General features: G+C 47.3%; 1 protein-coding gene across 4 annotated transcripts in view; it reads left to right on the top strand.

Moving 5' to 3' along the window:
* Positions 1–10,950: 10,950 nt before the first annotated feature.
* The window catches only part of PTPRO (protein tyrosine phosphatase receptor type O), a 640,592-nt gene continuing 624,080 nt past the window's right edge, over positions 10,951–27,462 (top strand). For all 4 annotated transcript variants that reach the window (XM_088461537.1, XM_088461535.1, XM_088461536.1 and 1 more), the window contains exon 1: positions 10,951–11,150. In XM_088461537.1, the coding sequence (XP_088317663.1) occupies positions 11,094–11,150 (57 nt within the window). In that variant the 5' untranslated portion in view covers positions 10,951–11,093. The remainder of the gene's footprint in view (positions 11,151–27,462) is intronic.

Raw genomic sequence — 27,462 nt, 5'->3', positions numbered from 1 at the left:
TTGTGCACATTGGATGCAATTCTCACCGTCTATTTAGGTTCTCTGGCCTTTATATAATTATAATTATAGAATTTGTTTTTTATAAGAAATAATAGATGCAAAAAAAGAACATTGTAATAAAATTCACAGGACTGTATTTCTCAAAGGTCCGCAAAGACATTCCTACTACTGATGTGTTTATTAGATTCATCAGCTCAAGAGCAGAGCAAATAGAAAAAAAATGATTTACTTCTCCCCCTGAGAACAGAAGTGCATTCCTAGTGTCATCTAATTGCTGCCGAAAGTCTTCTCCTCCTGAGAGCAGAAGTGCATTCCTAGTGTCACATAATTGCTGCCGAAAGTCTTCTCCTCCTGAGAGCAGAAGTGCATTCCTAGTGTCATCTAATTGCTGGCGAAAGTCTTCTCCTCCTGAGAGCAGAAGTGCATTCCTAGTGTCATCTATTTGCTGCCGAAAGTCTTCTCCTCCTGAGAACAGAAGTGCATTCCTAGTGTCACATAATTGCTGCCGAAAGTCTTCTCCTCCTGAGAGCAGAAGTGCATTCCTAGTGTCACATAATTGCTGCCGAAAGTCTTCTCCTCCTGAGAGCAGAAGTGCATTCCTAGTGTCACCTATTTGCTGCCGAAAGTCTTCTCCTCCTGAGAGCAGAAGTGCATTCCTAGTGTCATCTAAATGCTGCCGAAAGTCTTCTCCTCCTGAGAGCAGAAGTGCATTCCTAGTGTCACCTATTTGCTGCCGAAGGTCTTCTCCTGAGAGCAGAAGTGCTTTCCTAGTGTCACCTATTTGCTGCCGAAAGTCTTCTCCTCCTGAGAGCACAAGTGCATTCCTAGTGTCACCTAATTGCTGCCGAAAGTCTTCTCCTCCTGAGAGCAGAAGTGCATTCCTAGTGTCACCTATTTGCTGCCGAAGGTCTTCTCCTGAGAGCAGAAGTGCTTTCCTAGTGTCACCTATTTGCTGCCGCAAGTCTTCTCCTCCTGAGAACAGAAGTGCATTCCTAGTGTCACCTATTTGCTGCCGAAAGTCTTCTCCTCCTGAGAGCAGAAGTGCATTCCTAGTGTCACCTATTTGCTGCCGCAAGTCTTCTCCTCCTGAGAGCAGAAGTGCATTCCTAGTGTCACCTATTTGCTGCCGAAAGTCTTCTCCTCCTGAGAGCAGAAGTGCATTCCTAGTGTCACCTATTTGCTGCCGAAGGTCTTCTCCTGAGAGCAGAAGTGCATTCCTAGTGTCACCTATTTGCTGCTGAAGGTCTTCTCCCACTGAGAGCAGAAGTCAAGTGCATTTCTGGTGTCAACCATTTGCTGCTAAAGGTCTTCTCCCACTGAGAGCAGAAGTCATTCCTGGTGTCACCCATTCGGTGCTGGGGGTCTTCTCCCACTGAGAACAGAAGTGCATGCATTCCTAGTGTCACCCATTTGCTGCTGAAGGTGTTCTCCTCCGGAGAGTAGAAGTGCATGCATTCTGTCAGGATTCTGCATAGGATTGGCTGTTACTTACCGCAGCACCGGATTCCCCTTTTAGCGAGAGCAGTGAGACATCAGGTGCAGCGGTGGGTGACTTGCTGAGTATTCTTCCCGGTGCCCAGGTGACTGTCACACAATTCTTCATATCGGAGTTCCTGCAACGATGGTCATGGGTGCAGCGATATTGGCTGAATCACCTGATAGATCCTTATCCTGTGGTAGCTGTGTCAGTTCTCAGCTGACTTGCTCATTCAATGGACAGCTACCTGGGGGTATAAACAGGACTCCAGGTGAACAGGAAATTGCCTGATCAAGTTCGTTATTCCCAGAGGGTTGCTGTTTGCTTTGTCCAGGCTTCACATGCAATTTTCCAGAGACTCTTCCCAGTGGTATTTCCAGTGTATGCTCTGTACATCTGCTATGTACTGATCCTAGTGATTATTTACAAAGTGCCATATCCTTGTGCAGCAGTGTGATAGAACATCTTTGCCTGAGTAATATTTACAAGTGCCATATACTTGTCTTTGTGTGTGTACAACTCCAAGTGCCACCTTTTGGTACAGCAGTGCCCCAGAATACCTTTTGCCTGTGTACTCGGTACGCACAGTGGTGTACAAGCACAGATCTTCCTTCTCCTCGAGTCAGCAGCATATCCTCATTCTCCAGTGTTAGCTGCAAAACATACTCCTCAGTGGATTCTTTCCCTCTGGTCTGCCACAGCACCTCTTCAGGAAACATCTCTATTGTGCTTCTCTGTATTAGTGGTACAGAGATTATATTTCCAGTGGGCCAAAGCGGTGTTTTTCTCTATTCCCACTTGCATCGACATGGGGGCCACAACCTGCTTGTCTGGTGCAGTTGAAACCCATATCCCGCTTGGTGGGGGTCACTGGTGAACACCTCCCGGCAGGTTAGACTCCGCACCCTAGATCAGGTCTCGCCAACATCCGATGCTTGTGGACGAGGAGACTGAACATCCAGGCCCCTCGCTCCTGACTCCTTCATTGACCAGGAACCACAACTTCCAGCCCCTCAGTAGGGGACTCCAGGATACAAAACGTGACACATTCCTAGTGTCGCCCATTCACTGCTGAGGGTCTTCTCCTCCTGAGAGGAGAAGTGCATTCTTTGTGTCAACCATTTGTAGCTGAAAGTCCTCTCATATTGAGAGCAGAAGTGCATGCATTCCTGGTGTCACCCACTCACTGTTGAGGGTCTTTTCCCACTGAGGACAGAAGTGCATTCCTGTAGTCACCCACTTCCTGCTGAGAGTTTTCTTCCCTTGAAAGCAGAAGTGCATTTCTGGTGTAATCCATCTGCTACTGTAGGTTTTCTTCCCCTGAAAGCCGAAGTGCATTCCTGGTGTCACGCATTCGTTGCTGAGGGTCTTCTCCCCCTGACAGCAGAAGTGCAATCCTGATCTCACCCATTTACTGCTGAAGGGCTTCTCCCCCTGACAGCAAAGTGCATTCCTGCTCTCACGCATTCGCTGTTGAGGGTCTTCTCCCCCTGAGAGCAGAAGTACATTCCTGATGTCAACCATTCACAGCTGAGGGTCTTCTCCCCCTGACAGCAGAAGTGCATTCCTGGTGTCACCAATTTGCCGCTGAGGGTCTTCTTCCCCTGAAAACAGAAGTGCATTCCTGGTGTCACCCATTTGCTGCTCAGGGTCTTTTCCCCCTGAGAGCAGAAGTGCATTCTCTCACTCCTCCATCTTTAATTTGCTTTGGAATCCAAAAATTTAATTTACATACGGATCAATCCTTCCTTTCCCTGCCTTCCACTACATACATATTCTACATCCCTCGGGCCACTGATCTAGTTCTTTATTAATAAAAAGTTAATCATTCTTGGTTTCGAATATGGGGTCGTATAGTTTATGAAACTGCTACCCTGTCTGACACTGCAGTTCCACTCTGTTTTCTAGATGTGCCATGTTGGAAGTTGAACTGCCACAGCTGCTGAAATCTTAGACATGTGGTTGTCGAATGGCGAAAATGTCCAAAATGTTTATAGCCACAGACAGCATCTCCAACATGCCCCTTTAATTTAAAAAAAGTTATAAACCCCCAAGTTTATTTTGTGGTAATAATATGGCATATGTTCATCCAGTTGTAATGCTTTCCCCTCCTCCTCATAAATTTGCTTTGGAAAAAAAAAAAATTTACAAACTAATCAATCCTTCCTTCCTTTACCTGCCTTCAACTACATACAAACTCCATCTCCTGGTTGCTTACGCTCTGTTGCTTATATCAGTGTTAACATTGCTAATGCTGCAATGTTTATAAACCATGTCCTTGTCCTGCATTGTATTGTACTATAAGTCACTTGATACTTGTTCACTTATTTGTCTATGTACTTTGTAAGGCTGCGGAACACATGTGGCACCATATAAGGATAATAATAATAATCTCCCTAGGGCCTCTGATCTAATTCTTGATTAATGAAAACATTCTTAGTTTCTTTCTATGGGGTTGTATAGTTTATTAAACTGCCATCCTGTCTGCCCCTGCAGTGTCACTATTTCCTAGATGTGCCATGTTGGAAGTTGAACTGCCACGTGTTTGTGCCGCCCACTGCTGTCGCTTACAGTAGCTTAGTCAGTCAGCTAGCTCAGTGCAAACTTTTGGCCTAAACTGGATAAAAACAACATTGAGAGCTGTGAGATGGTCCAAATTGACTGGAAAGGACTGGAAATGAATGTTATTGAAGTTAATAATACTGTAGGAATAAAAACATTGATTTTAGTTTTTATAAAGTTTTGACAAAAATACAGATCCAAAACCAAAACATGTGAGGGTGGTTTTGACAAAACAAAAACCCGATGACAAATTAGATCCAAAACCAAAACATGGGGGTCAGCGCACATGAGGACACCTGGGCGTATGTATTACCTGGCATAAGATATACAGTACTGTGATGGAGGCATCTTGGTGAATGCATAGCCTGGCATAAAATATATGTACATGATGACACCTGTTAGTTTTCATTGCCTGGCATTGGCTGAGCTGTGATTTGGGGACTCCTGGTTGTGCACCACCTGGCATTGAATAAGCTGTGGTAGAGAAGGCCTCAGTATTTCTGCACTGACTAGCATACGAAACACTGTTGTAATGGGAGTACCTGGTTACATGTATTGCCTGGCATAAGTAATACTAGGGCGAGAGCACTTAGGTATTGTCTGTCATAAGATATTCTGTGGTGGGGGGCTCCTGGATATTGCCTGTTATAAGATATACTGTGATGGGGCGCACCTGGGTATTCATTGGCATAAGACATTGTGATAGAGGCAGATGGGTATTGCCTGGGATATAGCATGCTGCGGTTGGGATAGCTGAGAATTGCCTAGTATAAGGCAAGCTGTGGTGAGGAAGGCTTGGGTATAGATAAGGCATGCTGTGGTGAGGAAGGCTTGGGTATAGATAAGGCATGCTGCGGTTGAGATAGCTGGGTATTGCCCGGTATAAGGAAAGCTGTGGTGAGGAAGGCTTGGGTATAGATGAGGCATGCTGTGGTGAGGAAGGCTTGGGTATAGATAAGGCATGCTGTGGTGAGGAAGGTTTGGGTATAGATAAGGCATGCTGTGGTGAGGAAGGCTTGGGTATAGATGAGTCATGCTGTGGTGAGGAAGGTTTGGGTATAGATGAGGCATGCTGTGGTGAGGAAGGCTTGGGTATAGATGAGGCATGCTGTGGTGAGGAAGGTTTGGGTATAGATGAGGCATGCTGTGATGAGGAAGGTTTGGGTATAGATGAGGCATGCTGTGGTGAGGAAGGCTTGGGTATAGATGAGGCATGCTGTGGTGAGGAAGGCTTGGGTATAGATGAGGCATGCTGTGGTGAGGAAGGTTTGGGTATAGATAAGGCATGCTGTGGTGAGGAAGGTTTGGGTATAGATGAGGCATGCTGCGGTGAGGAAGGTTTGGGTATAGATAAGGCATGCTGTGGTGAGGAAGGTTTGGGTATAGATAAGGCATGCTGTGGTGAGGAAGGTTTGGGTATAGATGAGGCATGCTGTGGTGAGGAAGGTTTGGGTATAGATAAGGCATGTTGTGGTGAGGAAGGCTTGGGTATAGATAAGGCATGCTGCGGTTGAGATAGCTGGGTATTGCCCAGTATAAGGAAAGCTGTGGTGAGGAAGGCTTGGGTATAGATGAGGCATGCTGTGGTGAGGAAGGGTTGGGTATAGATGAGGCATGCTGTGGTGAGGAAGGTTTGGGTATAGATAAGGCATGCTGTGATGAGGAAGTCTTGGGTATAGATGAGGCATGCTGTGGTGAGGAAGGCTTGGGTATAGATAAGGCATGCTGTGGTGAGGAAGGCTTGGGTATAGATAAGACATGCTGCAGTGAGGAAGGTTTGGGTATAGATGAGGCATGCTGTGGTGAGGAAGGTTTGGGTATAGATAAGGCATGCTGTGATGAGGAAGGTTTGGGTATAGATAAGGCATGCTGTGATGAGGAAGGTTTGGGTATAGATAAGGCATGCTGTGGTGAGGAAGGTTTGGGAATAGATAAGGCATGCTGTGGTGAGGAAGGCTTGCGTATAGATGAGGCATGCTGTGGTGAGGAAGGTTTGGGTATAGATGAGGCATGCTGTGGTGAGGAAGGTTTGGGTATAGATAAGGTAAGCTGTGGTGAGGAAGGCTTGGGTATAGATAAGGCATGCTGTGGTGAGGAAGGTTTGGGTATAGATAAGGCATGCTGTGGTGAGGAAGGTTTGGGTATAGATGAGGCATGCTGTGGTGAGGAAGGTTTGGGTATAGATGAGGCATGCTGTGGTGAGGAAGGTTTGGGTATAGATGAGGCATGCTGTGATGAGGAAGGCTTGGGTATAGATAAGGCATGCTGTGGTGAGGAAGGTTTGGGTATAGATAAGGCATGCTGTGGTGAGGAAGGCTTGGGTATAGATGAGGCATGCTGTGGTGAGGAAGGTTTGGGTATAGATAAGGCATGCTGTGGTGAGGAAGGCTTGGGTATAGATGAGGCATGCTGTGGTGAGGAAGGCTTGGGTATAGATGAGGCATGCTGTGGTGAGGAAGGCTTGGGTATAGATAAGGCATGCTGTGGTGAGGAAGGCTTGGGTATAGATAAGACATGCTGTGGTGAGGAAGGCTTGGGTATAGATAAGACATGCTGTGGTGAGGAAGGCTTGGGTATAGATGAGGCATGCTGTGGTGAGGAAGGCTTGGGTATAGATAAGGCATGCTGCGGTGAGGAAGGCTTGGGTATAGGTAAGGCATGCTGTGGTGAGGAAGGTTTGGGTATAGATGAGGCATGCTGTGGTGAGGAAGGTTTGGGTATAGATAAGGCATGCTGTGGTGAGGAAGGTTTGGGTATAGATGAGGCATGCTGTGGTGAGGAAGGTTTTGGTATAGATGAGGCATGCTGTGGTGAGGAAGGTTTGGGTATAGATGAGGCATGCTGTGGTGAGGAAGGTTTGGGTATAGATGAGGCATGCTGTGGTGAGGAAGGTTTGGGTATAGATGAGGCATGCTGTGGTGAGGAAGGTTTGGGTATAGATAAGGCATGCTGTGGTGAGGAAGGCTTGGGTATAGATGAGGCATGCTGTGGTGAGGAAGGCTTGGGTATAGATGAGGCATGCTGTGGTGAGGAAGGCTTGGGTATAGATGAGGCATGCTGTGGTGAGGAAGGTTTGGGTATAGATAAGGCATGCTGTGCATGTTGTGGTGAGGAAGGCTTGGGTATAGATGAGGCATGCTGTGGTGAGGAAGGTTTGGGTATAGATGAGGCATGCTGTGGTGAGGAAGGTTTGGGTATAGATGAGGCATGCTGTGGTGAGGAAGTCTTGGGTATAGATGAGGCATGCTGTGGTGAGGAAGGTTTGGGTATAGATGAGGCATGCTGTGGTGAGGAAATCTTGGGTATAGATAAGGCATGCTGTGGTGAGGAAGGTTTGGGTATAGATGAGGCATGCTGTGGTGAGGAAGGCTTGGGTATAGATGAGGCTTGCTGTGGTGAGGAAGGTTTGGGTATAGATGTGGCATGCTGTGGTGAGGAAGGCTTGGGTATAGATAAGGCATGCTGTGGTGAGGAAGGTTTGGGTATAGATGAGGCATGCTGTGGTGAGGAAGGCTTGCGTATAGGTAAGGCATGCTGTGGTGAGGAAAGCTTGGGTATAGATGAGGCATGCTGTGGTGAGGAAGGTTTGGGTATAGATGAGGCATGCTGTGGTGAGGAAGGTTTGGGTATAGATAAGGCATGCTGTGGTGAGGAAGGTTTGGGTATAGATGAGGCATGCTGTGGTGAGGAAGGTTTTGGTATAGATGAGGCATGCTGTGGTGAGGAAGGTTTGGGTATAGATGAGGCATGCTGTGGTGAGGAAGGTTTGGGTATAGATGAGGCATGCTGTGATGAGGAAGGTTTGGATATAGATGAGGCATGCTGTGGTGAGGAAGGTTTGGGTATAGATAAGGCATGCTGTGGTGAGGAAGGCTTGGGTATAGATGAGGCATGCTGTGGTGAGGAAGGTTTGGGTATAGATAAGGCATGCTGTGGTGAGGAAGGCTTGGGTATAGATGAGGCATGCTGTGGTGAGGAAGGCTTGGGTATAGATGAGGCATGCTGTGGTGAGGAAGGCTTGGGTATAGATAAGGCATGCTGTGGTGAGGAAGGCTTGGGTATAGATAAGACATGCTGTGGTGAGGAAGGCTTGGGTATAGATAAGACATGCTGTGGTGAGGAAGGCTTGGGTATAGATGAGGCATGCTGTGGTGAGGAAGGCTTGGGTATAGATAAGGCATGCTGCGGTGAGGAAGGCTTGGGTATAGGTAAGGCATGCTGTGGTGAGGAAGGTTTGGGTATAGATGAGGCATGCTGTGGTGAGGAAGGTTTGGGTATAGATAAGGCATGCTGTGGTGAGGAAGGTTTGGGTATAGATGAGGCATGCTGTGGTGAGGAAGGTTTTGGTATAGATGAGGCATGCTGTGGTGAGGAAGGTTTGGGTATAGATGAGGCATGCTGTGGTGAGGAAGGTTTGGGTATAGATGAGGCATGCTGTGGTGAGGAAGGTTTGGGTATAGATGAGGCATGCTGTGGTGAGGAAGGTTTGGGTATAGATAAGGCATGCTGTGGTGAGGAAGGCTTGGGTATAGATGAGGCATGCTGTGGTGAGGAAGGCTTGGGTATAGATGAGGCATGCTGTGGTGAGGAAGGCTTGGGTATAGATGAGGCATGCTGTGGTGAGGAAGGTTTGGGTATAGATAAGGCATGCTGTGCATGTTGTGGTGAGGAAGGCTTGGGTATAGATGAGGCATGCTGTGGTGAGGAAGGTTTGGGTATAGATGAGGCATGCTGTGGTGAGGAAGGTTTGGGTATAGATGAGGCATGCTGTGGTGAGGAAGGCTTGGGTATAGATGAGGCATGCTGTGGTGAGGAAGGTTTGGGTATAGATGAGGCATGCTGTGGTGAGGAAATCTTGGGTATAGATAAGGCATGCTGTGGTGAGGAAGGTTTGGGTATAGATGAGGCATGCTGTGGTGAGGAAGGCTTGGGTATAGATGAGGCTTGCTGTGGTGAGGAAGGTTTGGGTATAGATGTGGCATGCTGTGGTGAGGAAGGCTTGGGTATAGATAAGGCATGCTGTGGTGAGGAAGGTTTGGGTATAGATGAGGCATGCTGTGGTGAGGAAGGTTTGGGTATAGGTAAGGCATGCTGTGGTGAGGAAAGCTTGGGTATAGATGAGGCATGCTGTGGTGAGGAAGGTTTGGGTATAGATGAGGCATGCTGTGGTGAGGAAGGTTTGGGTATAGATAAGACATGCTGTGGTGAGGAAGGTTTGGGTATAGATGAGGCATGCTGTGGTGAGGAAGGTTTTGGTATAGATGAGGCATGCTGTGGTGAGGAAGGTTTGGGTATAGATGAGGCATGCTGTGGTGAGGAAGGTTTGGGTATAGATGAGGCATGCTGTGGTGAGGAAGGTTTGGATATAGATGAGGCATGCTGTGGTGAGGAAGGTTTGGGTATAGATAAGGCATGCTGTGGTGAGGAAGGCTTGGGTATAGATGAGGCATGCTGTGGTGAGGAAGGCTTGGGTATAGATGAGGCATGCTGTGGTGAGGAAGGCTTGGGTATAGATGAGGCATGCTGTGGTGAGGAAGGTTTGGGTATAGATAAGGCATGCTGTGCATGCTGTGGTGAGGAAGGCTTGGGTATAGATGAGGCATGCTGTGGTGAGGAAGGTTTGGGTATAGATGAGGCATGCTGTGGTGAGGAAGGTTTGGGTATAGATGAGGCATGCTGTGGTGAGGAAGGCTTGGGTATAGATGAGGCATGCTGTGGTGAGGAAGGTTTGGGTATAGATGAGGCATGCTGTGGTGAGGAAATCTTGGGTATAGATAAGGCATGCTGTGGTGAGGAAGGTTTGGATATAGATGAGGCATGCTGTGGTGAGGAAGGCTTGGGTATAGATGAGGCTTGCTGTGGTGAGGAAGGTTTGGGTATAGATGTGGCATGCTGTGGTGAGGAAGGTTTGGGTATAGATAAGGCATGCTGTGGTGAGGAAGGTTTGGGTATAGATGAGGCATGCTGTGGTGAGGAAGGTTTGGGTATAGGTAAGGCATGCTGTGGTGAGGAAAGCTTGGGTATAGATGAGGCATGCTGTGGTGAGGAAGGTTTGGGTATAGATGAGGCATGCTGTGGTGAGGAAAGCTTGGGTATAGATAAGGCATGCTGTGGTGAGGAAGGTTTGGGTATAGATGAGGCTTGCTGTGGTGAGGAAGGTTTGGGTATAGATAAGGCATGCTGTGGTGAGGATGGTTTGGGTATAGATTAGGCATGCTGTGGTGAGGAAGGTTTGGTTATAGATGAGGCATGCTGTGGTGAGGAAGGTTTGGGTATAGATAAGGCATGCTGTGGTGAGGAAGGTTTGGGTATAGATAAGGCATACCGTGGTGAGGAAGGTTTGGGTATAGATAAGGCATGCTGTGGTGAGGAAGGTTTGGGTATAGATAAGGCATGCTGTGGTGAGGAAGGTTTGGGTATAGATAAGGCATGCTGTGGTGAGGAAGGTTTGGGTATAGATAAGACATGCTGTGGTGAGGAAGGTTTGGGTATAGATGAGGCATGCTGTGGTGAGGAAGGCTTGGGTATAGATAAGGCATGCTGTGGTTGGTGCAGCTGGGTATTGCCTGGCATAAGGCATGCTGTGGTTGGGGCAGCCTGGCAGTAAACATGCTGTGGTTGGCACAGCTGGGTATTGCCTGGCAAAAGGCATGCTGTGGTTGGGGCAGCTGGGTATTGCCTGGCATTAGGCATGCTGTGGTTGGAGCAGCCTGGCATTAGGCATGCTGTGGTTGGGGCAGCCTGGCAGAAAGCATGCTGTGGTGGAAGAGGTCTGACATACATGAAGCTGACTGGTGTCAGTGCACTGCCTGGCAGTGGATGATGTCATTATGGGGAGGGTCTCCTCTGGTCCTCACACAGATGCTGGAAGAGAGACTGTATAATGAGAGGGAGGGAGGGAGGAGGCAGAGTAATCTCTTATTACTGCTGGAATGAAGCTTTGTGTAGTAGAGATGCAGCTACAGCAGCTGATCCCCCGGTTATCCTGGCAGCAGAGTGACATGCTGTGATACAGAGACTCCCCCATTACTGACAGCTCAGTCATCGCTCTGACATGGGAATGGTTGCTGACATGATTCCTGCTGTATTCTGTCTGCTCCTCTGTCTCCAGGTAAGAGGACAATGGCTCATCCAGAGCTGGCTCTTTCCTTCAATTCACATGTCCTTGGAAATGCAGATTGTTATAGTAACATTTATTACTCTATTTACACACATACATTGACTGAATTAATGGTTCATGATGCAGTTGTTATGGGTCTGTATCTAGTGACAACAGAGACTGACATGACAAGTTTTACCAGTGATCTTCAATATTTACAGCCCAATATAAGGGTGTTAGTTCTCCTCATTGCCATCACTTGCTATGGGTGTGATAAACATTCTAATCTTCATACATAACCTGCAGTCAGAAGGCCCACACTCATAAAGTCAACATCACACTGTTGACAGGTTTAATGTTGACATTGTTAAATGTCGTCAGGAAACAAGTCGACATCCTCAGAATGACAACATCTGAAATGTTGACTTGAGAAGCCCAACATTCTTAGAATGCTGACATTAGGGTAAGGCTGCAGGGGGGGGATAGAGTTAGGCTGTGGGGGGAGAGGGCTAGGCACTAGGGGGAGGGTTAGGCTTCAGGGGGGATAGAGTTAGGCTGTGGGGGGAGAGGGCTAGGCACTAGGGGGAGGGTTAGGCTTCAGGGGGGATAGAGTTAGGCTGTGGGGGGAGAGGGCTAGGCACTAGGGGGAGGGTTAGGCTTCAGGGGGGATAGAGTTAGGCTGTAGGGGGACAGGGTTAGGCAGTTGGGGGAGGGTTAGGCTGCAGGGGGTTAAAGTTAGGCTGTGGGGGGAGAGGGCAAGGCACTAGGGGGAGGGTTAGGGTTAGGCTGCTGGGGGGGTATAGTTAGGCTGTCAGGGGACAGGGTTAGGCAGTAGGGGGAGGGTTAGGCTTCAGGGGTATAGAGTTAGGCTGTAGGGGGACAGGGCTATGCACTGGGGGAGGGGTTAGGCTGCAGGGGGGATAGAGTTAGGCTGTGGTGGGATAGAGTTAGGCAGTTGGGGGAGGGTTAGGCTGCAGGGGGGATAGAGTTAGGCTGTGGGGGGAGAGGGTTAAGCACTAGGGGCAGGGTTAGGGATAGGCTGCTGGGGGGGATAGAGTTAGGCTGTCAGGGGACAGGGTTAGGCAGTAGGGGGAGGGTTAGGCTTCAGGGGTATAGAGTTAGGCTGTAGGGGGACAGGGCTATGCACTGGGGGAGGGGTTAGGCTGCAGGAGGGGTAGAGTTAGGCTGTGGTGGGACAGGGTTAGGCAGTTGGGGGAGGGTTAGGCTGCAGGGGGGATAGAGTTAGGCTGTGGGGGGAGAGGGTTAGGCACTAGGGGGAGGGTTAGGGTTAGGCTGCTGGGGGGGATAGAGTTAGGCTGTCAGGGGACAGGGTTAGGCAGTAGGGAGAGGGTTAGGCTTCAGGGGGGATAGAGTTAGGCTGTGGTGGGATAGAGTTAGGCTGTAGGGGGAGGGTTAGGCTGCAGGGGGGATAGAGTTAGGCTGTGGTGGGATAGAGTTAGGCTGTAGGGGGAGGGTTAGGCTGCAGGGGGGATAGAGTTAGCCTGTGGTGGGATAGGGTTAGGCAGTAGGGGGAGGGTTAGGCTGCAGGGGGGATAGAGTTAGCCTGTGGGGGGAGAGGGCTAGGCACTAGGGGGAGGGTTAGGCTGCAGGGGGGATAGAGTTAGGTTGTCAGAGGACAGGGTTAGGCAGTAGGGGGAGAGTTAGGCTTCAGGGGGGATAGAGTTAGGCTGTAGGGGGAGGGTTAGGCTTCAGGGGGATAGAGTTAGGCTGTAGGGGGACAGGGCTAGGCAGTATGGGGAGGGTTACGCTGCAGAGGGGGATAGAGTTAGGCTGTGGCGGGACAGGGTTAGGCAGTTGGGGGAGGGTTAGGCTGCAAGGGGGATAGAGTTAGGCTGTGGAGGGAGAGGGTTAGGCACTAGGGGGAGGGTTAGGGTTAGGCTGCTGGGGGGGATAGAGTTAGGCTGTCAGCGGACAGGGTTATGCAGTAGGGGAAAGGTTAGGCTTCAGGGGGGATAGAGTTAGGTTGTAGGGGGACAGGGCTAGGCACTAGGGGGAAGGTTAGGCTGCAGGGGGGGTAGAGTTAGGCTGTGGTGGGATAGGGTTAGGCAGTAGGGGGAGGGTTAGACTGCAGGGGGGGATAGAGTTAGGCTGTGGCGGGACAGTGTTAGGCAGTTGGGGAAGGTTAGGCTGCAGGGGGGATAGAGTTAGGCTGTGGGGGGAGAGGGTTAGGCACTAGGGGGAGGGTTAGGTTTAGGCTGCTTGGGGGGATAGAGTTAGGCTGTGGTGGGATAGGGTTAGGCAGTAGGCGGATGGTTACACTGCAGGGGGGGATAGAGTTAGGCTGTGGTGGGATAGGGTTAGGCAGTAGTGGGGGAGTTAGGCTGCAGGGGGGATAGAGTTAGGCTATAGGGGGAGGGTTAGGCTGCAAGGGGGGATAGAGTTAGGCTGTGGGGGAACAAGGTTAGGCAGTAGGGGAAGGGTTAGGCTGCAGGGGGGGATAGAGTTAGGCTGTCATGGGACAGGGTAAGGCAGTAGGTGGAGGGTTAGGCTGCAGGGGGGATAGAGTTAGGCTGTGGGGGGACAGGGTTAGGCAGTAGGGGATGGGTTAGGCTGCAGGGGGGATAGAGTTAGGCTGTGGTGGGACAGGGTTAGGCAGTAGGGGGAGGGTTACGCAGCAGGGGGGGATAGAGTTAGGCTGCAGGGGGACAGGGCTAGGCACTTGGGGGGAGGGTTAGGCTGCAGGGGGGGATAGAGTTAGGCTGTGGTGGGACATTGCTAGGCAGTAGGTGGAGGGTTAGGCTGCAAGTGGGGATAGAGTTAGGCTGTGGGTGGACAGGGTTAGGCAGTAGGGGGAGGGTTACGCTGCAGGGGGGGATAGAGTTAGGCTGTCCGAGGACAGGGTTATGCAGGAGGGGGAGGGTTAGGCTTCAGGGGGATTGAGTTAGGCTGTAGGGGGACAGGGTTAGGCAGTAGGTGGAGGGTTAGGCTTCAGGGGGGATAGAGTTAGGCTGTAGTGGGACAGGGCTAGGCAGTAGGGGGAGGGTTACGCTGCGGGGGGTAGAGTTAGGCTGTGGGGGGAGAGGGTTAGGCACTAGGGGGAGGGTTAGGGTTAGGCTGCTGGGGGGAATAGAGTTAGGCTGTGGGTGGACAGGGTTAGGCAGTAGGGGGAGGGTTACGCTGCAGGGGGAGATAGAGTTAGGCTGTCCGAGGACAGGGTTATGCAGGAGGGGGAGGGTTAGGCTTCAGGGGGATTGAGTTAGGCTGTAGGGGGACGGGGTTATGCAGTAGGTGGAGGGTTACGCTGCAGGGGAGGATAGAGTTAGGCTGTGGTGGGATAGGGTTAGGCAGTAGGCGGATGGTTACACTGCAGGGGGGGATAGAGTTAGGCTGTGGTGGGATAGTATTAGGCAGTAGTGGGGGAGTTAGGCTGCAGGGGGGATAGAGTTAGGATATAGGGGGAGGGTTAGGCTGCAAGGGGGATAGAGTTAGGCTGTGGGGGGACAAGGTTAGGCAGTAGGGGAAGGGTTAGGCTGCAGGGGGGATAGAGTTAGGCTGTCATGGGACAGGGTTAGGCAGTAGGGGGAGGGTTAGGCTGCAGGGGGGATAGAGTTAGGCTGTGGGGGGACAGGGTTAGGCAGTAGGGGATGGGTTAGGCTGCAGGGGGGGATAGAGTTAGGCTGTGGTGGGACAGGGTTAGGCAGTAAGGGGAGGGTTACGCTGCAGGGGGGATAGAGTTAGGCTGCAGGGGGACAGGGCTAGGCACTTGGGGGGAGGGTTAGGCTGCAGGGGTGGATAGAGTTAGGCTGTGGTGGGGCATTGCTAGGCAGTAGGGGGAGGGTTAGGCTGCAAGTGGGGATAGAGTTAGGCTGTGGGTGGACAGGATTAGGCAGTAGAGGGAGGGTTAGGATGCAGGGGGGATAGAGTTAGGCTGTACGGGGACAGGGTTAGGCAGTAGGGGGAGGGTTACGCTGCAGGGGGGGATAGAGTTAGGCTGTCCGAGGACAGGGTTATGCAGGAGGGGGAGGGTTAGGCTTCAGGGGGATAGAGTTAGGCTGTAGGGGGACAGGGTTAGGCAGTAGGTGGAGTGTTATGCTGCAGGGGGGATAAAGTTAGGCTGTAGTGGGACAGGGCTAGGCAGTAGAGCGAGGGTTACGCTGCAGGGGGGATAGAGTTAGGCTGTGGCGGGACAGGGTTTGGCAGTTGGGGGAGGGTTAGGCTGCAGGGGGGATAGAGTTAGGCTGTGGGGGGAGAGGGTTAGGCACTGTGGGGGGGTTAGGGTTAGGCTGCAGCGGGGGGATAGAGTTAGGCTGTGGGGGGAGGGTTAGGCTTCTGGGGGGGATATAGTTAGGCTGTCGGTATGTATATAGGTAATTTATATACAATTGTCCATGGTTCTAACACTGGAAATTTCCATAAGTAGACCAATGTTCTACATTGTTTGCAAATAACATTGGATAATATTTTACTACCTGCCAAAGCTGTGGTGGAAGTTTGTTTCTTTTTACATGCTAGGTTGGTGGTATTTCCTGCAAACAGGTCTTTCCACTATCTGATCTGTACCAATAAGGATACATTCTGGACACCATTTATCTGTATTCATCTTAATGTGTTTTTATATGTATTATGTGATTAAATATGTGTATTATCATATAATCAGATGTATAATTTCACTGGCCATGTAATATCATCAGGAATATTATATAACGCTTATTACATCTTTAGAAAGAGCATATAGCACCGGAATCAGATGTACAGTAAATGAAAGTACAGTATTTTCTAGAGATGTGCAGTTTGGTTTTCTGAAAAATGACCACACCCAAACTTTGGGGTTCTGAGTCGAACCGAGTCCCGGCTCGGATCACTTTTGGGGTTTCAAGTAGAACCAAGGGCCTGATTCAGACCCGGACGCAAGTGGCCGTACGTTCGTGCGCCGTACGAGCGGAAATATCTAAATTCAAGCGTTCGTCCGTATGTTCGCTCGTAGCTAATTTTCCGCCCTATAGTCTCCCAACCCCTCCTCTAGCTTGCGACCGTTCAAAATAGCGACCGTTCATCTCCTCTTTGGTTGCTTTGGTCGCTCGCACAAGTCAATTCCGGAAGCGGGCCTGTCAGATTTCGATTACCTGCTCTTTCATTCTGCAAACATACTTTAATCGTTTCATGGCAATCAATATATTAATTACCTTAATTGCTCTTTACATGTTTTCAATCCTTTTTTTTTTTTCATTGTCAATAAACTTTATTCTTTTCAGTGTGTGTCATTTTTACCGCAGAATATGTACGGTTTCACCAATGTTTTTTTTTCTACAAATTACATGTTTTTAGGATTGATACTATTGTTTTCCTTTGTTTTTTATAGGCATATTTTAGTACTTTTATTTGTTTATTTAAATTAGCTTACGCATGTCACTGCATCAAGCCTATCATAACTCACATTATATTTGTGAGGGTGTAGGTCACATGACTCATACAATAACCAATACAATGCGTTCTGTTATTTTTCAAAGTACATTAGCCAATCAAATTTTTTCAGGGTTCTTTATTAAAACTGTTTTTTGTGGAAAAAATCATTGCCATCATGAGAGCCGCAGCATTTACACGAAGTGAACTCCTGGTCCTCACAGATGTGATGGACCGGAGAATCACTACTCATCCGGCCCCCATCACAAACCTACGCAAGCGGCTCGCCTATGCTGAGGTGTGGCGGCGGCTGCGTAATATGGGCTTCCGCCGCAATGTCGGGCAGCTTGAAAGGCGGTGGTCGGATCTCCACCGCAGGTCCCCCCACCTTTTGGCGAATTTGCGTCAGCAAATAGCTGAAAGTAAGTTTATTTTTTTAACCTAAAAAATTCAAACATACCTGCGTGTGCATGTTTTCCATCTAGCCCTGTTTGTTTATTTTGGACAGACCTGCGTGTGCATGTTTTCCATCTAGCCCTGTTTGTTTATTTTGGACAGACGTGCGTGTGCATGTTTTCCATCTAGCCCTGTTTGTTTATTTTGGACAGACCTGCGTGTGCATGTTTTCCATATTTTTATTTTTTTTTGGTAAATTTTTGGTGGTGTAAATTTTTATCTAAACCCCCCCCCCAAAAAAAACTAAAACATTTTTATCCATCATTTAGGGGCTGAGCGCAGACTCCGACGTCTAATGCGAGCAAGACGTCGGCCTCGTCCCTTATCCCCCACTCCCACCCAAACTTCCTCTCCCCAACCTTCCCCAAATTCCCCCTCCAGCCCAGACCGGCCAGTCCCTGAGGTCCCTCTCTCTCTCCGAATATTCCCATCCCTCCAAATTCACCCTCCCCTCCACCCCCCCTCTCTTTTCATCACCCTCCCCTCCACCCACCCCTCACTTTTCCTCCCCCTCCACCCCTAGTGAAATCTCCCCTCTTCCATTGGACCAGCACTGGCCCACCTCAGAGGAGAACGATGTCGGGGCTCCTGGACCAGGCATCAATCTGACCGGTATGTTTCCCTTTTAAACTATGCTTTTTTTTTTTTTTTTTTTGGTTTTTGGGTGATGTTGTCCTTTTGCCTGTGCATTTCCAATTTGTTAAGTATTTCGAATGTTTTGGAGATATATCTTTGAAAAACAATGTCTAGGATGCTTTCCCCTTACACATATTACACATGTCCAAACACTCATACTTGTGTCTTTCTAGTTTACGGTAACAACAAATGTAGTTTTTTGGCGTACTTCCCCCTTTTTTTGGTTGTCTTTTTATGTGTAATTTTTCTAGTTTGTATTTATACAATCTTTGTGTTTTCCATTTCTTTTTTTCTCTTCAAAACTTTTTTTTTTTTTTTTAAGTATAGTCTGAATTTTAAGCTGTTTGGTAACATATAAATTAAGGTGTCAGTTTAGTAATCCACACTTTTTTTTAAACCCACAGAGGACCAGAGGCGTTTGCAAGCAATGCAGGAAGGCTTGCACACATTGAGGGGCCATGTCATCGGGATGCTTGTGGTCCTGGATCACATGTTGGCGGTCCTGCGGCACTACATTTTTTGTTTGTTCCCCCCTCAAAAGTTGTTTAAAATAAAATATATTTTGATTTATTAGAGTCTCATTCCTTGTCTGTAAATATTAGATTGTTTAACCTTACATAAGTAGACTATTGGAGCATGAGTTTTTAAGTAATGTAAATTAGATTCTAGAAAGCTCAAGTAAGTATGTAAGCTGGCACATTAAACACCTAACAATACCAATAGGTTTGGAGAATTACCAGAGTTTTGTTGTTTTTTTTGGGGGTGGGTAATGTAAATATTAAAGCAAACCTGCTTAGGCCTAGATTATAAAACATACTGATTCACCATAATCCCTTTGGGGTTTATTGTTAGCCACAAAGCATGTTAAACTACTTAACAATTTAACACATTACAGGATTAGCCATTATGAAAGTTTGCACTTTTTGGCCCAGGTTACACGTGCTTTTAATGTACCAAGGAAAAGTCTTTTTAACGTCAAGCAAATATTTAATACACACAAACAATAAACAGAAAGTCAATTGTGACAAAACAATTCACACAGTGAAAACACACGCCAAAAAACAAACAACACCCAAAAAAAAAAAAAAAAAACAACACTCAAGAACTGTTGGAAGAAGGAGCAGGCCAACATGAATCCACAAATGAGGCGAAGAAATAATTGTTCCCGAAGTTATATCCAATGTGGCCACATGAAGAGAATTTTGGGGATCAGGTAGTAGGCATCGTTTTTTCGGGTAATTTTAGGGAATAAAAGACAAAAAATAAAAAAAAAGTATTAAAATTGGCCATTAAAATCTAACATGTCTACATTGTGTCAATTAACCAAATGTTTGACAATAATTACCTAAAATATCTGGCCACCACATCATCGCGTATGGCCCCCCCACATACTGACCTCCGACCAACCTCGGGGGGGCCATCCTCAGGCAAGACATCCTCTGGCTGCATTGAGACACCACTCCTTATGGCGATGTTGTGAAATATCCCACACAGGACCACAATTTTCGAAACCATATCCGGCAAATACATGAGCTCGCCACCAGAGCTGTGGAGGCATCTGAATCGGCCTTTTAAAAGGACGATACAGCGCTCCACCACCTGCCTGGTGGCTGTAAGTGTGGAATTATACTCACTTTGTGGCCCTGGTGTGGGAGCCAAATAAGGAGTGAGCAGCCAGGGCGTGCAAGGGTAGTCACTGTCTCCTGTGAAAAAACAAAAACAAACATCAGGACCATTGTGTAACAAGCTTTGCATTGGTTGCCATGGAAGGTGTCAACTTACCCAGAAGCCACGCATCACCAGCTTGTAGGTTATCTAATTTGTGCCAAATCCCTGATTACCGGATGACGAAAGAATCATGTGCACTCCCGGGGAATTTGGCATTCAGGGACAGGATCTGGAGGGAGGCATCACATACCACCATTACATTCAGTGAATTAAAGTGTTTGCGGTTCCTAAAAATAGCCCCCAGCCTTGCTGGAGGCTGAAGTGGTATGTGAGTGCCATCCACAACCCCTATGATGTGTGGGAAGCCAGCTATTTGGTAAAAATTGGCCTTCACCACACTAAGGGAACCCATATCCACTGGCATTTGAATAAAATGATGGAGGTGTTTAAAAATGGCCACCATCACTGCCCTCAGGATCCTTGAAAAGGAGGATTGGGAGATTCCGGCAACTATTCCCACCGTGGTTTGAAAGGATCCTGAGGCACAGAAATGTAACACCGACATTAATTGCGTAAGTGGTGGTATTGCTGTAGGACTGACAATTTGCCGTTCAAGATCACTCTCTATTAATGAGAGAGTGTCTAGGATGATTTGTGGAGGAAGACGGTATCGTCTTAAGACATCATCTGGCATTCCAAAAAGGGTGACACGTGTTCTATATATCTGGGGCCTTGCACGCCTACGAGGCCTACACCTGGGACGAAGTTGAGGTTGGTCGGGTTCTAGAAACATGGCCAAGATAATACGACCAACATCAACCTGAAATGGTAAGCCAGGTAGTTACTGTTTGAGACAAATGTGAACCAAAAAAACTACTTATCTTTTCCAATAAATCCAAAGATGCTTACAGGCCGGGGTATTGTCATGAGTTGAAAAACCTACATTTCAAAATTTTAAAATATATTTAGTTTTTTTAGCACAAAAACTTGTATTCTAAACACATTTTTTTTTTCAAAAAATATAGAAGGGAGCACACATTAGTTAGGAAATGCACGCTACAATTAGTGGTAAAACATGACTTTACATTTTTTACACAAAAAAAACATTAAAGCGCTAAATAGTTTGCATTTTTTACTGGTTAATAAGGAAACATTATTGCGCTAAATAGTTTGCATTTTTTACTGGTTAATAAGGAAACATTATTGCGCTAAATAGTTCGCATTTTTTACTGGTTAATAAGGAAACATTAGTGCGCTAAATAGTTAGCATTTTTTACTGGTTAATAAGGAAACATTAGTGCGCTAAATAGTTCTCATTTTTTACTGGTTAATAAGGAAACAGTGCGCTAAATAGTTAGCATTTTTTACTGGTTAATAAGGAAACATTAGTGCGCTAAATAGTTCGCATTTTTTACTGGTTAATAAGGAAACATTAGTGCGCTAAATAGTTCGCATTTTAAATTAAATACAACTCTAAATATATTTCGCTAAAGAGTACGTTATATTTCTTGTTAACACATGATTGTTTAAATTCTAAATAAAAAATTACTCTGCAAAACATATGCGAAGACCAACACATCGAAATTGTAACTTCATGAACCAAAAAAAACTTACCAAAATCCGACAAATAAGTCACAGTCCAAAAACGTCAATGGGGCAATGCCTAAATAACTTAAAAAAAATAAATAAAAAAAAATAAGTACTAACATTTGGTTATTAGATCCATTATTTTTTTAAGGAGGTTTTTAAAAAGACTTACTCAAAAAAGAACCAAAAAAGAAAATAACCAATTCCAAAAAAGCGAACGGAAACTAAAAAAGTCAGAAAACCAAAACCAATAACAAACTCCAAAAAACCGCCTCAAACCACAAACCACGCCAACAATCCACTCCTCCAAGCTAAACCTCCAACATTCATCATACGTCACCTCGACTCGAGTCGCACCAAGCCATAAATAGTCTTTATTTTCCCGCTCAAATTAAGGACGGATAATAGGATCGCACAATCAATGATGCGGACGAATAATGCTGACGCATGTATAAATACATCACTGAAATTCACAAACGGTCTGCTGTAGTGAAACTTTACTCTCTAAAATGGCTACAGAGCAGCAAAACACTGGCCAAGAGGCGTTTGACATAAAAATTTTAAAAATGTTTTTTACAAAAGGAGTGGAGGATGCCATGTCAGAGGCTGCTGGGCCTAGTCGGCCTAAGAAACAAACGAAAAAAAAAAGGCAGCCACAATTCACAAGAAAGGAGATGGAGGTTTTGGTCCAAATGTGCCATGACAACCTGCCACAGGCAGAAAGGAATATGGGTGCAAGCCAGAAGTGGAAAATGTGGGATGACATAGCCAGTGCTGTCAATAGGGTGGGTGAGTTTGACCGTGCAACCCGGGATGTCAAACGCCGGTACGTAAAAACTACATTTTAATAAAAAGTGGTTACAGGGCCAAATACTGCAGGAATAATGCCAACTTTTTCACCCACAGATGGAGCGATTTCAAATATCGGCTGAAGCAAAAACTGGCTGATAGGGCTAGGCATGCAAGGGGGACAGGTGGGGGTCCCACTCCTGTGTCATTGGAGCTTAATGACTTGGAAGAGCTGGCCCAGGGGTGTGTGCAGGATGAGGAGGTGTTTGGCGTGTCCAACATGGATACGGACATGCCAGACTTTGCGGCTCCTCATGTTGTCCCAGGTAAATGTTGTTATGTTACCAACTCTGAAATGTGTTTGTGACAATATGTAGATTCTAATGTTACTCTTTTCTCATTTTTCTCACAGAGACACAGGCGGATGAGTCTGCTCCAGAGGAGAGCCTTGGCCGCAGAATTTCTGCTGGCTCTGCAGGGGAGGAAGCAGTAGATCCGGCTGGGGACCCTGCAGAAGCCAGTCCAGGGCAATCCCCCTCGCAGGCAGTGGCCCTCCTCACGGATCTCAATTTTAAATCGGATCACCACACGGAGATTCTGCTGAGGATGGACGCCAGTCTGCTACGGGTGGCGGAGGCCATGGAGCAAAATGCTGCGGCCAACGTGACCATTGCTCAGGCCCTGGCCACAAATACTGGGGCCAACATCAGGATTGCAAATGCCCTGGAGCAGCTCGTTCACCAGCACATGGTGGAGCCGGCCTCCCTTCCTGCCGGAACATCAGGACCCTCCACCTCTTGCACAACAACAGCCATCCCTCCAAATGTGCCTAGCCCTATGCCTAGTCCAGGGGCCCCAACATCTGCCTTTGGACAGGCCAGCCGAAGGACCTCCCGGACCCGGTCAGGCTCCCACCCTACCCCGGCCAAACGGGCCAAAAGGCGATGACAGCACTGGTTAATTTTCCCACATTCCTTCTGTGCTTGTCCCATATTCCTTAAGGGCCAAAACTTCCCTCTCCTTTCTTGTGAATTGTTTTTAAATTGTGTTATTTTGTGTTGGGCAACTGCCACTATTTGTGTTTGTGTGTTTTTTTTTTTTTTTTATTTATGTTATCCAGATGTGATTTATGACAATTACACATAAAAAAAAAAATGTGTTGAAAAAATAAAACATCTGGCAAATCTGCTCTATTGTATTGTGAAATTATTCCAAAACTGGTTCATAGGTAATCCCGCAAAAAAACACAAAAAAAATGAACGAAAATCTACACATTATTTTGGATTCTGAAACCAAAGGGTTAAAAACCATTTAGGAGTTTTAATGAACACTTTGCCAAAAAAAAAGGACGAGTTTTTTCTTGGCCCCTTAAAAATGAAGAAAAAACACAAACATAATGACAATATTGTTGCAATAAAATAACTCCCAATACAAAATGCAAAAAAACATATTTTTCTCAAAAATTGGTCCGCTAATTGATTGTCTAATCCTGAAATTATCAGCTGAGTAGTTCACCTGCGTACGGTTTTGTGCTACTAAAAAAATACTATTTGATAAACACATTACAAGCTTGTTTTCAATTCTAAGTTGATTGTTTTTCTGGCAACAATTGATAAATCGGATAAACATCGAAGAGGCACAGGAAGGAGGAAGAGACCATCGTCATTGCGGTAGAGAATACCAGACCACAAGCTGAACAAGCAGTTTGAATGGAAAGTGCAGTGACGTATCACTTGTTCCATTCACATTGGCCGTTCGCATGAGATAATTTATGTACGCCCAAAAAACGCCTCGACACGTCTGCGTTTTCCCATCTCCACCCCCGTCAACGCCCCCAAAATGGGCTGTTCTGTCAATCACATTTGACATGTCACTTCCTGTTCGCTATTCGACGAACGACGGAAAAAAAGATCGCAATCAGCCATACGCACATGCGCATTGTTACACCGGCGCATGTGTGGTTGCACAACATCGGTTCACTACGAGCGTACGGCCGCTTACGAGCGGCTCTGAATGAGGGCCCAAGTCCCAGTTTAGTTCCGCTGTAAGTTCGGAAATAGCATTTAAAAACAGAATCTCGGTTTTTGATTGCATGTAAAAAGATCCAAATTACATGATTTTATCTGTATTATTGATCTTTATGGTTTTTAAAGAAATCCAAACCAAAATACTTCAGGGTTGTTTTGCCAAAACCTAAACCATATCAAAACACTGGTGTCCGCGCACATCTCTAGTTTTTTCTTAGCACTTGGTCTTTTTTTTAAGTGTGCGCTTTGTGCATCTTATGGTGACGGCTGCATTTTCCACTTAAAGATCCCTGTGCCAAGGGAGCCAAGACAAGATTTTAAGTGGGCTCATTGACGCGAAATGTGCCCCAAGGCGATGACCACTGTTGCATGATGATAATTATTGCCACTAGCCTCTTTGCTGATTTACTGAATGTGCCTAAAACACACCCAATTATGCAAATATAGTATAACTGCTACGGCTACAGTACAATAGTAGGATCACACTGTACTGTACATCCGTTGTATAAATAAAAAAAAATACTTTCATTCTATGCTGGGTACACACTACACAATGTGTACTCAGCATGACATCGCTGCCGACTGGACCCGGCATGCTGCAAGTGCCCCCTCATCCTCTATAGTTATTCCGTTTTTTTTGGAGGGAAAAATCCGAACTCAACGTGCAAACTCGAACCTATCCGAGCCTGCACATCCCTAAACATAAACAGATCCAACAACATAGCACTAACAATTTGTCAATAATAAAAAATAGCACTGCCAACGCACACATTCACAGTGCGGAAATACTTACGCTGCATGTTAAGGGCCCTCAAGCGGGCCAGAAGGTCCGGTGTGCAGTGGCGGAGGTCCGACCATCGCCTCTCCAGCTGCATTATGGTGCCGGCGCAGCCTATGCAGTGTAACCTGCACTGCAACTCCAAATATGCCTGCGTCTTTTGCCTGTTCGTAACAAATGGCACTGCAGGCCCCAGGCGTCAGTCCATGATGCTGGTGAGGATGCGCAGCTCCCTGTGTGTGAATCTTGCGGCTCTCATGATGACAATGACAAATACTACAGTGTGCAACTTTATAGAAACAATGGTGTGTTCTATTTGGTTGGCCCCTCAAAAATGGTAGATGGACACAGACATTTCTTATTTTAAAAACTATCAACATAACACCTTCCATACAGCGTGTGACTCACCTAATCCCACAGCTGGCATGTGCTTGGTCGGCATTTCGTACACTCCCAACACTCCACAGCTTTCCGTGAAAGTGAGTGCAACTTGAAGTAGCGATTTTATAGGCGTGTGTTTGTGTGTGTTGGTGGCTTGTGTACTGCCTAGGGCACTGCGTGGGACAGGCGCACTATTACAGCGGTGTACGCATATGCCTATAAATGGCAACAAATGGCTTTAGGTGTTTGCAGTCGTGGATTATCAGGAGGATAGTTTCTCTGACTGCATGAACGAGATACACAATTTTCTGGAGGAATTTGGTTTGGCACTGGCATCTCAAAATGTAGATGTGAACACACTTGCAGATGTGGGTGTGGAAAGTGTGCCTGTGCCACCACCAGATGTTCCTCCTCCACCTCCTACAAACACATCACCTCCAAATGTGGCTGGACCATCAGATGACAGGATACAACATCAAGGTATTCCTTGTATGGTTACGGATACCCTCATCCATCTGGCACAAACCAAATTCTATTTTGGTCATAACATTCCTGTAGAAGCTCGTTTAGAAATCTGGGTGGAAATAACCAAGATCATCAATCTAAAACACTCCACTAAATATGATGTTTATTATCTTAGAAGAAGGTACCGTATATACTCGAGTATAAGTCAACCCGAATATAAGCCGAGGTACCTAATTTTACCACAAAAAACTGGGAAAACTTATTGACTCAAGTATAAGCCTAGGGTGGGAAATGCAGCAGCTACTGGTAGTAATCCCCCCTCTGGTACTGTCCCCAGTAGTAATCCCCCCCTGGTAGTGCCCCCAGTAGTAATACCCCCCCGGTAGTGCCCCCAGTAGCAATATCCCCCCTGGTAGTGCCCCCAGTATTAATCCCCCCCTGGTAGTGCCCCCAGTAGCAACATCCCCCCTGGTAGTGCCCCCAATATTAATCCCCCCCCTGGTAGTGCCCCCAGTAGCAATATCCCCCCCTTGTAGTGTCCCCAGTATTAACCCCCCCTGGTAGTGCCCCCAGTAGCAACATCCCACCCTGGTAGTGCCCCCAGTATTAATCCCCCCCTTGGTAGTGCCCCCAGTAGCAATATTCCCCCCTGGTAGTGCCCCCAGTATTAACCCCCCCTGGTAGTGCCCCCAGTAGCAACATCCCCCCTGGTAGTGCCCCCAGTATTCCCCCCCTCCCTGGTAGTGCCCCCAGTAGCAACATCCCCCCCCTGGTAGTTTCCCCATTATTAATCCCCCCCCTCTGGTAGTGCCCCCAGTAGCGATATCCCCCCCCGGTAGTAGCCCCCCCAGTAGAAAGAAATGTAAAAAAAAAACACTTACCTGTAACCCCGCTCCTGGTCCCGACGCTGCTACAGGCTCCTCCGCCGCTTTGCATAATGGGAGAGACGTCGTCATGACGACGTCTCTCCCATTACCCACTGCGGGAGCCGGAAGATGGCTCCCGCAGTGGGAGCAGCAGTAGCCGCTGAGAGTCTCAGCGGCTGCTGATTATACCAAACACACAGCTGCCGGCTCCGGCGGCTGTGTGTTTAGCAGTGTGTAGTGCTGACCGAACTCCGTCCGGTCAGCGCTACACACGCAGTGCAGGCTGTGTCACAGTGACACAGTCTGCACTGCGGCCCGCATGGTACGCTACTCAGCAGCGTACCATGCGGGCATGACTCGAGTATAAGCCGAGGGGTGCTTTTTCAGCACAAAAAATGTGCTGAAAAACTCGGCTTATACTCGAGTATATACGGTATGTTTTTTTTTTTTTTGGGTCAACACTTTAAAAATGGTGTCTTAATGTTCAATATATAATTTGTGACGTTGCAAAATATTTTTGGGTCAAAATAATTTAACCAAAAAATCTTATTAGGTGGGTGACATTTGCAGCCGACTCAAGACAAAGCTCAATTTACAGGTCAAACACCTTAATGGGCCAGGGGGTCCCCTCCCTGACAGCTTGGCTTTGACCCAAAGGCAACAACTGATGTTGGGGGCCTTAGAATGGAGGTTATTGTCGGAGGCCCAATTACTACATCTGGTGCCTCCACAAGATGGCCAACATGCTGTGTCTGGTAATTATTAGCTTACACCTGTCTCTGTATCTGTCTATTTATGTGTAAAGTCTAAATACTAATTATTACCTCTTAATTTTTAAAGGACCTGCCATGGATCAAGGGCTGCAGTCGGATGGGTGAGGCACAACCTCCATCAACTGTGCCTCCCCCATCCACCACTGGCACCCTTGCCGAAGTCATTGATGGCCTTAGGGTGGCAGTGGAATGGCAATCTGCAGCCATTGAGGAAGTCCAGGCCAGCATGGTGGAGCAAACCTCCATTCTAAGGACCATAAGCCAAGTTGTCAGGGAGATGAAACAACAACTCACTGGCCCAATAGAAGGTGAGGTGGACCAGTGCCCTGCTGTGGCTGGAACGAGCTCCAAGCAGGGTACACGACGGTCCACCCAGATCCGTAAATTGAGCTCTCCGGAGTCGGCTCCCAAAGCGGAAGAAAAAAGATTGATGATCTTAGATTTTTTTCAACCCAGATTTCTAAACGAACTTTATGGAAGTTTATGGGCCAAAATTAGATCTGGTTAGTGCCCCTGGAAACCATACAAAGAATAATT

This window comes from Taudactylus pleione, unplaced genomic scaffold (assembly GCF_031769625.1).
Source record: "Taudactylus pleione unplaced genomic scaffold, aTauple2 ptg001061l, whole genome shotgun sequence".
Taxonomy (NCBI): domain Eukaryota; kingdom Metazoa; phylum Chordata; class Amphibia; order Anura; family Myobatrachidae; genus Taudactylus; species Taudactylus pleione.
The sequence above is the reverse complement of the archived record's forward strand: the minus strand, read 5'-3'. Positions and strand labels throughout refer to the sequence as shown.